Source organism: Cervus canadensis, chromosome 16 (genome assembly GCF_019320065.1).
Source record: "Cervus canadensis isolate Bull #8, Minnesota chromosome 16, ASM1932006v1, whole genome shotgun sequence".
Taxonomy (NCBI): Eukaryota; Metazoa; Chordata; class Mammalia; order Artiodactyla; family Cervidae; genus Cervus; species Cervus canadensis.
The window spans coordinates 36,450,432-36,467,603 of NC_057401.1; the positions used below are offsets into that span (position 1 = coordinate 36,450,432).

At 41.8% G+C, this 17,172-nt stretch overlaps 1 protein-coding gene across 1 annotated transcript in view; it reads right to left on the bottom strand.

Moving 5' to 3' along the window:
- Positions 1 to 287: 287 nt before the first annotated feature.
- IL7R (interleukin 7 receptor) overlaps positions 288 to 17,172 on the bottom strand; it is a 31,598-nt gene continuing 14,713 nt past the window's right edge. The window contains exons 3-8 of the mRNA XM_043489045.1: positions 14,669 to 14,826; positions 9,318 to 9,475; positions 7,134 to 7,302; positions 5,342 to 5,435; positions 4,352 to 4,427; positions 288 to 3,943 (exon numbers count right to left, since the gene is read on the bottom strand). Of these exons, the coding sequence (XP_043344980.1) occupies positions 3,440 to 3,943; positions 4,352 to 4,427; positions 5,342 to 5,435; positions 7,134 to 7,302; positions 9,318 to 9,475; positions 14,669 to 14,826 (1,159 nt within the window). The 3' untranslated portion in view covers positions 288 to 3,439. The remainder of the gene's footprint in view (positions 3,944 to 4,351; positions 4,428 to 5,341; positions 5,436 to 7,133; positions 7,303 to 9,317; positions 9,476 to 14,668; positions 14,827 to 17,172) is intronic.

Here is a 17,172-nt window from a genome sequence, read left to right on the forward strand (position 1 = left end):
CTCTGGTACAACGTTGTTGCTCTGAGTCTTTGTCCCTGTGTGATTATGAGCTGGAAATATCCCATCTTTGCCCATCAGCCTAGGGCAAAGTAATGCAGAGCAGATCCTCAACAAATTGCTAGTTCGTTAATTTACAAATGAATGACTTAACTGATGAAAAAAGTTTCCTATGAAAACCCCAGGTCATAAAAAGACAGCAAATGACCCTGATACGCCTCCAGTGGCTGAGGAGAAGTGTGGCCCATTCTAGTTAGCCTTCTATTCCTATTTCAAGAAGACAAAGGCAGTCACAGAGAGTTCTGTAGCATTTAATTAAATATATGATTGTAACACACATCGGATATATGTAATATACTTAGCAGCTCTGCAGAATGTTTGTAATGCATGTGGAAAGTACACAGTCAAATCAGAGACTTTCAGTGTAGTGAACAATGGATATGTTAAAGAATACCTTCAAAGAAAAACCACTGGACTGGCAGAAATGCCATCCAATCTGCATCATTCTAGCTGTCTGATCACATATGCTCACAATCTTCCTAGCCCATTCCAAGTTTTGTAGTCTGTCTCGAAACAGTCCATGCCTGACTTTTCTGAAGCCAATTCCCCTGAGAATCAAATGAAGGTAAAATGTCTGTCGAATAAGCCAAGGTTTTCTAGCTTCAGATATGGTTGTTTAATTGACCAATTTTGCTGCCTAATTATCAATTTTCATTTCATGCTATAAGAACAAACAGTTTGCATCTCTGGTTTATACACTGTCTCTGACCAGGAGTTTTTCTGTTTTAATGAAATCCCAAAGGGGGTTGGTCAGAACAAACTTGTCATCTTACATTATACACAGTCCCTGAGTACATAATCAAGCATTAGCAGCAGTTATGATTATAAGAGTATGATACATAGATTTTACACACCTCTGGTAACAGACATTCACACACTGAATTCAAATGATAATCTGCGTCAAACAACATTAAAACAGATTTTAAAGCTGGAGGGAACTTGATCTTCCTTGAGACCTATCCCTTTCTTTCTTTGACAGATGATTTATTTACATAAGGGATACAGTTACACCTTCCAGTCCTGACTTGACATGTAAGGTTGAGTAACTTACCCGTCCTGTCCATGTCCCAGTTTTCACATAAGGCAAAGATGATGATAATAAGTAAATAGGACCTCTGTGACTAAGGTGCAAGAGGCTTGTGAGGTTTCCTGTGATAACCTGTTTCTTGAGACTTGGTTCACATTTCTCCAGAAGGTAAAGACCCCACGTCCACCTGTTGGCAAATGTCTCCTGCTCACATGCCAGGCAGATTCTGCTTTTCCTCCACACAGATGGGCACCCCTTTTTGTGGCATTTTCCCTGACTGCCTTCCAACAGGGCACTTTAAACATATCTCCATTACAGCATTTTGTGTTGTTATAACCACTCATTTTGAAAGCTACCTTTTATTAGATATTTAAGGGCAGGGTCCCAATCTTGTTTGTCTTAGACCTCCCAGACTACCACTGTGGCTGGCACAGAGCAAGATTTCCATAAATACATACCAAGAAAACTAAATGGATAATGCTATGGAAGTGCTTTGAAAAATCACAAAAGCACTGAGCAAATCTAAGGGATTATGGGACTATAGTCATTACTACTGATTCAGAGAAAAGGCCTTGGAAGGCACAACTCTGCACTGATCTGATTATCATTAGGCATCTAAGCCAAAGATAAGGTCTATTAGTCCACTATTTAAAACTCCCTTCAGAGACATCACAAAACAAAACCAACACAAAAACTAAAAAAAAATAAAAAACTTAGTCTCCTACCCAAACAAACTGAAAACAGAACAAAGAAAAAAATGCAAAATGTAAACAACAGCAACAAGAACAACAAGGACCAACTCCTAAACAGCAACATTGATCTTAGACTGGTGTCCTTCTTGGTCTATGTACACCCAGAGTCAGGGTTGTGTTGGGGGTGGTCTGGGGATCTGTGGAAAGGGATCAACTGAACTCCCCTGAGCTGAGAGTGCTCTGCTGTCTTGACTTGGCTTGAGACAGTCTCTAATTATTTATCTGGACCAAGAAATGCAAGAGGACACACATCATATATTCTCTAAACCTTCAAGAACATGGCCACAATTGGCTCACGTGCAGCATGGGCTTGTAATTCCTTCTCCGTGAAGTTTTTGGCAGCATTCATACTGGTAGAAATTGGGGACAGCAGATGTATTTGGGTTGGGGAGTCTCTACACACAGAGGAGAGTTTGCCTTGGCTCGTTGCTCGAATACATCAGTGTCCAGAGTCAGTAAGAGGTTCTTCCATTATCAAGGGAAGTCATTGGGTGGCAGGAGCAAGAGGGTCCTAACAGTAAGTAACAATAGAAATTCTGGGCTTCTAGTTGATTCTCCTTTAAGCACTTGTTAAGAAAAATGGAATAAAATGGGCTTTGTAGCTTTTTGTAGACATGGCTGGTTGTGGTGCTTCATACATCATGAGACCATTCCTCCCCACCATCTTCCTTGTAGCTCTTTTAGTTCTAGTGAACATAGGTCCCCATTTTCCTGGGACATTTCAGTTTACAATTATTGTCCTGGAGTGATAACTTATAACTTTCCTTTTCACCTGCAAAAGTGACCCAGTTTGGACAATGCATTATACCAGGGATCCCCGACCTCCATAATCTAATGCCTGAAGTGGAGCTGATGTGATCATAACAGAAATAAAGTGCAAAATAAATGCAATGCACTTGAACCATCCTGAAACCATTCCCACCCCCACCGCATCATCCTTGGAAAAATTGTCTTCCATGAATCTGGTTTCAGGTGCCAAAAAGGTTGGAGACAACTACATTATAGAGTGACCAGGATCTAGGTGAAGTTTGGCACTGCAGAGTAGGACAGTCCCTGACTGAGGAAGCCATGTGACTTGGAAGAGACTCCAGCTAGACTCCTGGGCAGCAAAACTTGATTCTACCTCTTGCTGAGTGGGGAACATGGACAGATTAATTTAAACCACAGTTTCATCATCTGTGACACAGGGAATAATGCTAATTGAGCCCACCTCCCAGGATTACTGTGAGGATGCAGCGAGACAAGATGTGCAGAGGACGCAGCACTGCGCTGTGTACACAGTGAGTCCTGATCATGGTATCCAACACCCTGTTCTCCTTTCCCTCTTTCTTCCCTTGCTCCCTTTCTGTCCTCCCCAACCCTCTGTCATTTCCTCCATCCTTCCTTTCCCTCTTTCCCTTTTTTCCTTTCTGAAATAAATGAATCATGGCGTTGCCTGAAACAGAATGCCCCTGTCTCCTGCCTCCTGCCCCAGAAGCGCTGCTTCAGAACCCTTGACCAGGTAGACGGACCACGTTCAATTTGTTTGTTTGTGCTGTGGGGGAGAGTAGGACTCAGTCATCTTCATTCACCATGATGGTTCTGATCTTGGGTTTCTTACAACTCACTGGTTTTGGTAGAAGCTGGACATGGTGACATAGGCTTCTTCTTGACTTGATCCAAAGGAAGTGAGGATGGGCTGCCCCTGGGCAACAGGGTTCAATGTCAGGATTCCGGGTTGGAATGGAAACGGAGGGCGCAGGGAGCTGTTTGTAGTTCCAGGTCCAAGCAGCATGTCCTGGTACACTAGAGGTCTGCTCTTACCACCTTCCCTGCCATTAGGAGACCTGGAGGAGGGGAGCCCAGGGGCGTCACACACACTGGCATTCCCAGCCAGGCATCTGAATGGTGACTCTCCTCGGAAAATTTTAGGGGTAATGCCTGCTTGCTCGGAAGGCCAGCTGGGACCCTGCATCCCGCCTCTGAGCCTCTGCTTCTCACTCTCCTCTAGCTGCAGAGAAAGAGGGTCTTGCAGGAAGCCTTCTGCTTCATCTCTAGCTTGAATGCCATCCACCTTATGAATCTGGCAGTCCAGGAAACTTTCAGGATTGAAACTCACATTCAAATTCTGCATCAAAAAAGAGAGAAGACATTAAGACTACACCAGACAGACACATCACCAAATGATCTGCTCAGGAAAACAGCTAAAGAACTTTCTGACAACGGTTTACAGGGAATGTCAGAGAATTACCCACGTTCTAGCTGACTCTTTGCCTCTGAAGGTGTTGTGACATTTCAGTGTCTAAAGTGACCACTTGCCATGCCCTCCATCCCTGGGGAAGCCCAGGAAATTCTGAGACTTGTATTGCATTTTAGATTCCTGCTTCCAGAAACTTGCTGCTGGCATCATCTGAGGGACCCTGGTTATGTGATGCACAAAAGACCAGTTGAGGTTCAGCCTGTCTGCATCCTACAATGTCATTCTTGGCAATTGCGAAGCCTTTGACAGAGTGACAGAAGTATCAGGAGCACTCACTTTTTTTGGTTTCTTGCACAGTTGTTCCAGAGTCTTCTTATGATCAGGGAGACTGGGCCATATGATAGGCTTAATTCTGAAATAAGAGGACATTGACGATGAGATGAAGGAGTAAGGAGCAGACACATAGATCTTCCCACTTATTCTGAGCTAGCAGTCAGAAGAGCAGATTTTTTCCCTTGGCTCTGCCACACTATGTGGATGACCTTGGACAAGTGACCTGCTTTCTCTGGGCCTCAGTGTCCCATTGGTCCATGGAGAGGTTGGACCAGAGACCGTGGTCAGTGATCTATTCTGTGAACAAGACAACAAAGATATACTCCTGGGAAGGAGCCCCAGAGAAAAGGGACAATGAGGCTTGGCAATGGTGTAGCAATGAAAGTAAAATATGATCTGCTCATCTACTTCCCAGAATTGGCATTGTCATTTTATTCTTCTCTTCACTGGCAGCAACTCCTCTGTGCTGATTTTGGTGGAAGAGAGACATATTTTCTAAGTTGCCCAGGGAAATTGCTTTAGGTTGGTACTTTCCAAACTGAAGTATCTTGGGGATGTGTGACACTCTGAGGACATCTTGCTAAAACATTAATAACCTGATGGGTTGTGTCTAAATGATGAAATAAGCATGGCCTTCTCATGGGGCAGAAGGCCAAAGGGCCTTGAGTTTGTGTGCTGAAGACTCAAAAACATCTGCATTTCCCAGGGTGCCTTTACTTGCAGAAGCTTTCTGGAGGGATGGCTCTTAGTCTCTTAGGACACTTTAGTGGAAAGGTTTGAGGGGAGGGCTTGCCTTGTGTACAGTTTATATATTTTTACCTCTTGTGAAATTAACTATGGGAATTCATCACTGCCTGAGGATGAGGGTGGGCACTGTAATTCCTGAAATACCTTATTTCTCTTTGTAGTTTTCTTATCCATAAATACGATTAGAGTTCTGTCTGGAATCGCAAATAACCATAACCACTCTCTTGATTAGTAAAAGAAATTCACCTTTTTTTCCATAACACACAGGCCAGAGTGACCATCAGAGCCACAGAGAAGAAGCTCAGAATGCTGATAGTTAGTAACACAGGATCTGTCTCCCCTGGAAGGCAAGGACAGATCTTGGTTAGTAGTCGTTAAGCATGTGATGGGGGAGACTTTCAGGATGCTTTGAGTTTATTGAATAACTTGAGCCCATTTAATATTTCTTGAAAGTTTGCTTTTCAGTAAAGAGGATGATGTACTAGCTTTTATGGGGGAATTTTAGCTTCAGTAAGCGGCACTGTTGCCGAAACTCAGCCTCTGTTTACTGGTCCTGAATAGAAACACGGAGACAGTGTTTTGAGTGAATTACAAAAGATAGATTTTATTGTTTTGCCAGGCAAAAAGGGTCACAGTGGGCTAATGCCCTCAAGACTATGTGACCTGCCTTGGATGGGGGAATGAGAAGTCTTATAGTATTCAAAGAGCAGAGCATGATCAGCTTATGGACATTCTTCTGATTGGTTGGTGATGAGGTAATGGGGAGTCAGCATCACCAGCCTTCTGGTTCCAATCAGTCTAGGATCTATGCTCTGGAGTCTGGCAATTTTCGTCTGGTGGAGGTCTGTTTCCTGTTAAAAACAACTTGGGAATGTGTATCAGGTCTTTATCTGCATCTTTCAGGAAACTGTGAAATGCTAATTCTGCTGTGCGGTGGATTTGTAACCTAAACTGTTTCCAGTTCACCAGTCCAGTGGCTTCCCAGGTTGCTCAGTGATAAAGAATCTGCCTGCCAATGCAGGAAACATGGGTTCAATCCCAGGGTTGGGAGGATTCCCTGAGGAGGAAATGGCTACCCACTCTAGTATTCCTGACTGGAAAATCCTATGAACAGAGGAGCCTGGCAGGCTACAGTCCATAGGTTCACAAAGAGTGGGACACGACTGAGCATTCATGCACATCCCAGCCCAACAGCTATTTTATGTTTATATATCTTTGCATGTGCCAATTGTTAACTCTTGAGTCAGCTTTTTACTTCAAAAGACAAGGATACAGGGGCTTGTACATAGTTTCAGCACTGACTTAGGTGACTAGGTCCAGAACACCTGTTACCTGAAATTTAAAAGGGACTCAGCATTAAAGATAGCAGCACCCCCTGCCTGACTCCTGCCACCACGAGAAAGAAGCTACAAGCAAGGGATAATGAGGGGATGCTCTTCCCTATAGTGGCCTTAGCAATTCCCAGGGTGACGAGAGGAGGCTGGTACAGCAGAGTGGTTCTGCTCATCCCCTAAATGGAAGGTATATGGGGGGGGGTGTTTTGGGTTCCCAGTGGTCTGCCTGAGTTGTGTTTCTTTGGTTCTTCTGGATGTTCTCAAATTCTTAGACCCGTGGGATATTTTCATTCTTCTAGAAAAGGAGGGATGGGAAAACCACATCAGCCTACCCATCTGCCATCTGCAAAGGTATTCCCTGAGAAGGGCCTTAGAGAAATGGAGCATTGGGATCCCAGTCTGAACTGGTAAAACTAGAGGCATTGGTGGTGTTTTTGTTTAGAACAAGAGGCTCCCAGGAGCTCCTAGGGACAGTTGAGTCCTGAAAGCTTGTGTCAGCCAAGCAGCTACTGACAGTCCTAGTCCCACTCTGCCTACATTCTTCACAAAGGGGCAAAGACGGCAGGTCATTTTTCAGGGAAAGTGTAAGAATGCCCTCTGGGAGCCCTAACTTGCGGGTTCGCTTCGTGTTTCTGCCTCTCACTGTCACTCACACACTTTGACAGATAAAGTACCAGGGGGAACAAGTTCTAGTCACTTCTCACCTGTGCCATTGGTCTCCGGAGTTCTGAAGTGGAAACTTGGACTCCATTCACTCCAGAAGCCTTCAAAATAGTTGGCATAAGGGATGGACCGAACTTTAATCTCATACATGGCATTGGGTTGTAGTTTTCTTTGTAGAAGTGTCAGCTTGGTGCTAGTTAAATTCACACGCTGAGGAGCAAAAAAAGGCACTACATTTTTAAGGTGGAAAAAGAGGCGTTAGCCATGATTCCCAAATCATTTCGAGCTGAGTGTCTCTGGTCATGTGGGCACTCTCTTGAGGCTGTCTCACATTAGTTAGACAAAGGGGCTCTGAAGTGGTGGTGTCAGCAGCAGAACTGGGGCAGAGCGAGCGTGTGAGCTCACCAACGATGCTGCCGGTGGTCAAGGAGGGCAGTGAGGCAATGGGTCTCTATCTTTAATCAGGTGAGTTGGGCTCTTCCACTCGGGTATCAGTCACTCCCAGGCTCCCACCTTACTTTCTACATTTCAGTATCTTCTTTTTCTTTCTCTCCCTTTTCACACCCCAAGGAGAGATGAAAGGGAATGGTAAGATTAGTGAGCAAGAATCATTTTCCTCTGGAGAGATGTCATTTTTCATTGTGAAAAACAATACAGAGACACAGTCTTTCCAACACTGCCTATCATCCTTAAGAGGAAAAAGTGTTCTATCAATCTGATGGGGACAAAGTAATACCCGTTGTTACTTTCATTTGTATTTATCGGATTGTTAGTTTTTTTATACTGATTTAAATTATATATTTCCTATTCCGTGAGACATTTCCAACTTCCTTACTAGTTTTTCTATCACCTTATTTGTCCTTTTCTTAATATTTTATAAGACACCTTTCTATTTTAAGAATATTAACTATCTGTCAGTTGTATGTGTGGCAATTTAAGCCTAATTTCTAATTCGCTTTATGATTTTGATTATTGCATGTGCTGATATTTATAAACATCTATTTTTATGTAGTTACATGTTTCCATGTTATGCTTTCTTTTACTGCTTTTATGCTTAGAATGTTCTTCTTCATTTTAGGATTATATAAACATTTATCTGTAAATTTTTTAGCCTGTTTGGAGTTTCACTTTTACATAATTTCTTTAAATCATCTTCTATTTTAATTTTTTTTGTTGTATGGGGCAAGTTAAGCATTAAACTTAATTTTTCCCAGTTAACTGATTGTCCTGGTACCATTTATTCAAAATTATTCCTTTCTCTGCTTTCCCACTGATGCAATTTTCAGATAAACCCCAGAAGAGGATGGGCTCAAACACACATACTAGTTTGTGTGTGTATGTGTCAGTGGAGATAGGAGGAGGTCTGGGGTGGGCATTACACCTATATAAGTAGTTTGTAGCAGCAAATTGCAAACACAAAAGACCAATCGTGGCCTGAGAAAAGAAAATAGTATGGATAAGTAGGATCTCTTTCCCCCTGAGAAAGCAACTGTCATGCCCCGAGACCTAATTCTCTTCCATTTTCTCCTCGATACAGATTGTGGAGCCAGTCAGACCATTCCAACTGCAGGGACTCATGGAGTCTAAATAACTGTCCAGCTTATAAGGATGAAAATTAAGCTGTTACTTCAAGGATTTAAGAACTCAGACTTGAGAAAAATTGAAGAACATATTGCATCTCCTCTCCTACTTACTTCAGGCTATTTCCCACAACTCCATCAAACCAGATCGTGGCTACAACTTGATGACTTTTCTTTCTTTTTTTTTTTTTTGCCTGCTTTGCCTGTGAGAGTTGTGCTAAATGTGATTCTTTTTCAGGCTCCCAGATAGAGAGGATGAATTTGGTCTCAATCTATAATGGTTAATATATGTCATTAAGAAACATTATAAAGACAAAAAATAGGGCAAGGAAAAAAATGAGAGCTAGGACAAGAATGCACCAGAGAAGATCCAGGTTTTGTGAAGCTTAAACCTTTTACACTTTGGGGAGATTTTTTTTTTGGGGGGGGGAGATTTTTTAAATAAAGGGTTCATTTCAAGCATAAAATTTCTAGGGACATTTCTCAGGTAAAGATACCTCTGAGATTATAAAATACATAGCATTAAGAAGTTTCTATTTTATAGTTTTTATATACTTTAATCTATACATATAACTTACTTATTAAGATACTTTTATACACATCTGCATAAATTTTACAATGCATAAATATAGTTGGCCTACATACCATCCAATTATTTTCTTTTTTTTCCTGACGGTAGGCTACCTCATGTATTAATACTTTCACATACTTCTTCTGCAAGTGTGATGTATTAAATGTCACCACAAAGTCATTTGCTCCCTCACGATAGACGGCTCTGACGTCAAAAGGAGCCTCAGGTTTAACTGGAAAGGAAAAAGAAATGAGGTCATTCTATTGAGTAATCAAGGAAACAATTATAATTTTTAAAGTTCATCTACTCTGAAAATCACATTCCTTTCTTGGATCAGTAAAACACATTTCTTATTCTTCCTGGTTCAAAGTATGACTCCCTGGCAGCTGGGAGTCCTGGGTGTGGTCTTGTGAAGGATGTGGGTGGAAGTGATGTGTACCATCTCCCATCCTGACCCAGAGCCCCCACACGCCTGACTACCCGCTGGATCCCCTTCCGCTACTTGGCGTCATAGGTGGAAGAGAGTGGAAAGCCACAGGATGAAGGAATCCTGAATGTTGCTTGAAGGAGCACCTCCCACAGGTTAGAAACACCCATTTTGGCTCTCACATCAGCAAGAAACAAACTCACGGTATTGGAGAAATCTGTTTTAGGGCTTATTAGTTATAGTTGCTGGTACTGATATTACATGAAAACACATTCTCTTCTCCTTTTGAGTACTAGAGAACTTGTTACCAACTACCCCAAAGCAGGAGTATTTGAACTTTGAGTATTCATTATTCCAATAAAACTGGGGCCTTATACATTGTTCCAATAAAACTGGGGGCCTAATCTCAGCTACCTGGAAGCTGGGTGTTTGCACCCCAGCTCTGGCTCATAACTTTCAGTGTGACTGCAGGCTGCCCGCTCCTTCAGTCTTGTCTGCATTAGCTCTAAGCTCCTCTCTGGCTTCTTCCTCCTGCATACCTAGGATCATAGGCATTAGATATGAAATGCTATTGCAGGAAGAGGTATTATTTCAGGCTGAACAAATTCTGAGAAAGGTGCTGAAATCCTAGGAGTCCAAGTGTGTCAGGCTACTTCCCACCCTTGACTTGGGGCTTCCCTGTCTTGACCTCTTTGCTGGTCTTTCACTAATGCCTGAGAAGTTAGTTGTCTAGGGATGGGACAGCTACTTGTTTGCATGGCTGATTTCAGACAGAGCTTGGGGGCTGCATAGGTTAAAATCTAACCTAAACCTATTGTTCATGAGAGAATGTGTGTTCATCAAAATTTCACTCAGTAGATTGAGCTGGATTTCAGGCTTATGTGAGCTGGGCTTTAAGACTGACTTACTGACCCATTAAATGAGCTCACATGTTGAAGTTTAACCCCCTTGTCATAATCACTTGCTTGTAGTGGTGGTTGCCTAAGTGTTTCCATCCTTGATTCCCCTAGAGGTACTGAAAAAGAGGAAGTGGTTCTGTCTTTACCCTTGGATATCTTGTGCAAGGGGAAGTTTACCCTTTTTCACCCTCAGAGGTACTATAAAAAGGCAAGATACCCCAAAGGGAAGCAGGAGGAGAGGTCGTGGGTGTAGAGAAACAGACCAACAGAGAAGACTGTCAACCCTCTGACACCAGCCAGGCCAGTTCCTTCTTGCCATTCGAGAGAGTGATTAAGACTCACATTCTCAACAAAACCTCTGATACTGAATTCCTTGCCTCATTCCTATCTCCCAAGGCCTCTCAGTAATGGGAAAATTGAGGGAAGAACAGACCAATGTTGATTATACACATATTCAGTGTCAAATTTACTTATACCATCTTGAGTCAATGATCACTCAAAGCCACTATACTGATGAGGAAACTAAGAGGTTAATTAGCTCCAATAAGAGGTTCCAGACCCTAGTAAGATAAGCTGAAAGAGAGTGTTAGTCATTCAGTCATGTCACAACTCCATGGATTGTAGTCCACCAGACAGCTTCTCTGTCCATGAAATTCTTCAGGCAAGAATACTGGAGTGGGTAGCCATTCCCTTCTCCAAGTGATTTTCCTGACCCAGGAAAATCAAGTCTTCTTGATTTTCCCAAGAAAACTCAAGTCTTCTAGGGTATAAATCTAAGTCTGTTTCATTCTGAGTCTCACTCTCCTTCACTTTATTTATTTTTAAAAATTTTATTTATTTATTTATTTTTTACAGTAGTTCCTTTTTGGTTATCTATTTTAAATAATGCAGTGTGTACATGTCAATCCCAACCTTCCAATCTGTTCTTCCTCCTCACACTTCCCACCTGGTAACCATAAATCTATTCTCTAAGTTCATTCTGTGAGTCTCTTTCTGTAAATAAGTTCATTTGTAGGGAGAACAGTATGGAGCTTCCTTCAAAAATCTAAAAATAGAGCTACCATATGAGCCAGCAATCCCATTCCTGGGTGTACATCCAGAGAAAAGCATGGTTTGAAAGGATACATACACCCCAGTGTTCATTACAGCACTGTTTACAATAGCCAAGACATGGAAGCAATCTAAATGTCCATTGACAGATGAATGGATAAAGATGTGATACATATATACAATGGAATATTACTCAGCCATTAAAAAGAGTGAAATAATGCCATTTGCAGCAACACAGATGGACCTGGAGATGATCATACTAAACGAAGTAAGTCAAACAGAGAAAGACAAATACGTGATAGCACTTATATGTGGAATCTAAAAAAAAAATGGATACAAATGAGCTTGCTCTCCTTCATTTAGCTTTCATTTCTGTGCCTCACTCTCTCCCACTGGCTTCCTCAGGCTCTCCCACACAGGTATGCTTCTAGCCTCAAAGATGTGTTTGAGCAAATTAGAAAAATGTGTTCATCCCTCAAGCAACATTAAAAAAACTTTATTTATTCTTGACACAACCTGAACTATGATATCAGTTTACCTTGACAAGAAAAGGGGAGAAATAGAAAACTGCCCCTCCAGACTTTACTTGGGGCTCACACCTAGAGAAGGGAGTATAAGTAACAGGGCAGGTGGCTTCTGGGGAGCTGGGCTCTGGGGAGTAATCAGAAGCATCCAATTTCAGTTTAGTTAAATGACAGTTCTAGTAATGAGATGTCACATTAGGAACCAGAAGAAGATGCTACTGGGGGACATGTCTTCACCACCACTCATCCTTGCCCAGCTGTGCTTTCTGAAGCCCTGAGGTGCTCATACCACCCCTTCACAGATCCATGCTATCAATGGGGTGCACACCCTGTCTCTCCCCTGGCCCCTCAGAGGAGGCAACAGATCAGGTTTGCTGTCTGCTGGGTGGTACGGAATGTGAACTTCTAAAAACGCTGGGTATATGAAATTTGGGGGCTTCCCAGGGGACAGGTTGCCACCAGGAGCCTGGGAGTGTGCCCTGAGTGTTCACAGGCTCTAGCTCTAAGAGACCTGTGAGTCCTGTGAACTGGGTGAGTTTCTGTAGGAAGGGGATCTTCTCTGGGGTTCCAGGACTCTGGCACAGGACAGAGTCTCTGCCCTCTCTGCCTGCTCTCCAGGACTGAACATGGATTTACAGTATAAATGGTGAACCTTTAGATATAGTGCCCTGTGCACAAACTGAACATCCATCCATAGAGGCCGAGCCCCCAAATGACCAAAATGCATCTTGCTTGTGTCCCGTACTCAGAGACACCCAGTCGTGCCACACACCCGAGGCACTCGCACTGGTTGTGTCTATAGCCTCTTTTCTACTCTACCTCTGCTTCTTCACAAGATGCTTGTTCACACATGAAGCGTCTGTGTTTACTCTTTACCGTCTTTCATCTTAGTGGTACAAAGCTGAGAACTAGGCTCTAAGTTTCTCTTTGTTGTCTCTGATGAGTATTATTCTCTTACCTTCAATTTTCTTTTAGAAGGGTGAAGGGAGGGATTGCAAATAGGGAGAGACAGAGCCATAGTATTTAAAACCAGCCAAAAAAAAATGCACCCTTCAATCACTTTGAATAGTTTCCCCCCTACATGTGTTGTCAATCTCCATAGGCAGAACGAATACATTAAGTTAGGGTTCCATTGCACCAACATATCAAAACTGGCTTAGACATTTCCCCTCCACCAGGGTATCTCTGAGGTTTGGAAGAAGAACATTAGTCATCGCAGTGTCATAAATCCGTAAGTAATGGGAAAAAAACTTTTTGTGTCTATATTCCCAATCTATCAGATTGATTTATTTGTTGGCGAATTTGAATGGCGAATTGGTAATTAATACTGACATAACAGGGCTTCCAGGTGGTTTTGTGGCAAAGAGTCCGCCTGCCAATGAAGTAGGCATGAGTACGATCCGTAGGTCAGGAAGATCCCCTAGAGAAGGAAATGGCACCCTGTCCATGGGATTTCCCAGGCAATAATACTAGAGTGGGCTGCCACTTCCTTCTCTGGGGAATCTTCCCCAACCCAGTAATTGAACCCCTGTCTCCTGCTTGGCAGGTGGATTCTTTACCATCTGCCACCTTGGAAGCCCGTTAAAGACATAACTAACATTTAAATCATTAGACTGAGTAAAATCGATTACTCTCTAACACCTGGTAGCCCTTATTCAATCAGATGAAGGCTTTAAAGGCAAAGACTGAGATTCCCTGAAGAAGAAGCAATTCTGTCCTAAGAATGCAACATAGAATCACTGCTTGAGTTTCAGGACCGCCTGGTCTGCCCTCTGGAATTTCAACTCTTTCCTACCCTCTGGAATATCCACTCTTGCCTGAGTTTTTAGCCTTCTTGGTCACACTATAGGCTTTAGACCTTCCAGCTCCTACAATCATGATGGTTGATTCCTTAAAATTAATTTCTTTTTCTCTTCTCTCCTCTCTCTCTATCTATCCTATTGTTTCAGTTTCTTCTGGAGAATTCTAATACGTAGGCATATTTATATGTATGGCTGTATCCCTTCACTGTTCACCGGAAACTATCACAACATTGCTAATCAGCAATACTCCAATGAGAAATAAAAAGTTTTTTTTTTTTAAAGGTATATTTACTTAAAAAAAAACTTGGTAATTTAGTTAAACACATTCAGAATATAGTAGGCTTATGGGAGAAGATTACAAGGAATTCAGGAAAAGGTAAAGTGAGGTAGGAAAGGATGTGAGTAGGTAAAGTACTGGAGGCCCAGTTCCAGCTAGACACTTCAAACAGATGAACGCTTCCTGCAGGCTGTAAGTGCCAGTCACCCTCTTTCATAGCTGAATTTGAAGACCCTCAGAGTTCTCTCACCGTAAGAATTAATAACATCAGCTTCAAACTTTCATTTCTCTTAAAAAACTATGTGCATTAGAGAATTTGATCTTTTCTATTGTAAACAGTTTTCATGATTTGTCCACTTTTAACATCCCAAAACTTTAGACACAGATATCTATCTGTCTTCCAACATCAGAAAAATGACAACGTATCCCCATATACAACTTCTTACCTATCTTGACTATGTTCATTTTTCTGCAAGTCATGTTCTTTTTTTCAAGCTTCACGCATATTTTACTGTCTCCAATCAGTAAGAATTTCTTTGTCTTGAGGAAATACCTCTCTTGCAGTTTATTAAAATTCAGGCAATCTACATCCAAAAGCGCCCCACTGTAAAAAAAAAAAAGGAATTTGTCTTAATTCAAGTATTATTGTATAGAGTGGAATAGCATCACATCTACATTTCAGTTGTGTGGCTTTAAATTTGTCCATAGGGTAGATCCACATTCGAGAGTTCAGCTCTGTTCAGTTCAGTCGCTCAGTCGTGTCCAACTCTTTGTGACCCCATGGACTGCAGCATGCCAGTCCTCCCTGTCCATCACCAACTCCCGGAGTTTACTCAAACTCATGTCCATTGAGTCGATGATGCCATTCAACCCCCTCATCCTCTGTCATCCCCTTCTCTTCCTGTCTTCAATCTTTCCCAGCATCTGGGTCTTTTCAAATGAGTCAGTTCTTCACATCAGGTGGCCAAAGTATTGGAGTTTCAGCTTTAGCATCAGTCCTTCCAATGAGTATTCAGGACTGATTTCCCGTAGGATGGACTGGTTGGATCTCCTTGCAGTCCAAGGGACTCTCAAGAGTCTTCTCCAACACCAAAGTTCAAAAGCATCAATTCTTCTGTGCTCAGCTTTCTTTATAGTCAAACTCTCGCAGCCATACATGACTACTGGAAAAACCATAGCCTTGACTAGACGGACCTTTGGTGGCAAAATAATGTCTCTGCTTTTTAATATGTTGTTTGAGAGAGAGAAAATTAAAATAAAATAGCTTTTTGCTGCTGATTTACTCAAGCTCTAGATGTAAGTGAACCTGAAATAGTCAAACATGTACATGAAAATAATGAAATATTCTTAACTTTTAGACTTGATTATTAGAAGATAAATACTTTGTTTAGGTGGGAAGCTAATTTCTTTCTTTTTACTTTTTGATGTTCTGCAGAAATATATTGAAAAAAAAGCCTGTAAAGAAATATTGACAAAAAAGTTTAAATTAATCTAAAGGATTATATACAAAAAAACATATACACTACAGGGATTTCCCTGATGGTCCAGTGGTTAAGAGTCTCTTCCAATGCCAGGGATGCAGATTCAGTCCCTGTTTGAGGAACTAGTAATAGGCTCCCACATGCCTTGGGGCAGCTGGACCCATGTGCCAAAACTACTGAGGCTGCACATCACAACTAAGACCCAGCACAGTCATAAAATAAAATGTGTGTGTGTGTGTAAATCACTCAGTCGTGTCTGACACTTTGCAACCCCATAGACTGTAGCCCGCCAGGCTCCTCTGTCCATGGAATTCTCCAGGCAAGAATACTGGAGTGGGTTGCCATTTCCTCCTCCAGGGAATCTTATCAACCCAGGGATTGAACTCAGGTCTCCCACATTGCAGGCAGAATCTTTACTGTCTGATCCACCAGGGAAAAACAACCCCTGCCCCCCACCTACCCCTCATATAAGTAAATATTTAAAAAAATACACTTAGTAGGTAATTTTGGAATTTTTATGGGTAATTTTGGCTGAGTTCCACTTTTAATTAATCAACAGATTGTTAAATCAACCCTTCTCCCCACACTTCTTGGATTAAATGCTCTAGGAACTGAATTCTGTCACTTCTGTGACCTCCTATTCCCTAAAAGATCAGACTTTCAGGAAATGCAAGAAAAGAGAATGTTGCCTACAATGCAACTCCATCGAAAGCTCCAAATTGTATTCTTTCAAAAAATTCCTCCAGGGATGGGACCCACATCTCCTGTGTCTCCTACACTGCAGGCAAATTCTTTACTACTAAGCCATCAGGGAAGCCTACATGTATACCCTGTTGTATTAAAAACAGATAACCAACAAGGACTTACAGTATAGCATGTGGAACTCTGCTCAATGTTATGTGGCAGCCTGGATGGGAGTGGAGTTTGAGGAAAATGAATACATATGTATGTAAGACTGAGTCCATTTGATGTTCACCTGAAGCTATCACTGTTTATTAATCAGCTAGATCTCAATACAAAAAGTTTTTTTTTTAAAATATGTTTTAGTTCCAGAATAGCTTATATCACACTAACCCTCAACAAAAAACTACAATAAACTTTAAACAAGATATTTTTGAAAATACTCTTTAAATACTATTGGAGAATAATCAAAAGTAGGCAGAAACTAAAGGGAATTTAATTCTTTAGAAAAGGGTGAATTAGATCTTTCTTTCTATGTTGTTTGTTTTGTTTTATCTAAGGCTACTTTGTGGTGGGCATTTAGAATCTAATAGAAGGCCACAGTTTTACTGTCTTAAGTTAGAGGACAGAATTTCATTTGGCCGGAATGGCTGGGTATTTTTAAGGGGAAAAAGCCTAGAACTGAGGAAGCTTTAGAGATAGAAGACACCAGGTCTATACATAAACTCTGTTTAAATTATTATATGTCCCCTTAATTATGCTAATGTGGAGGAAGCTCCAAGGAAACT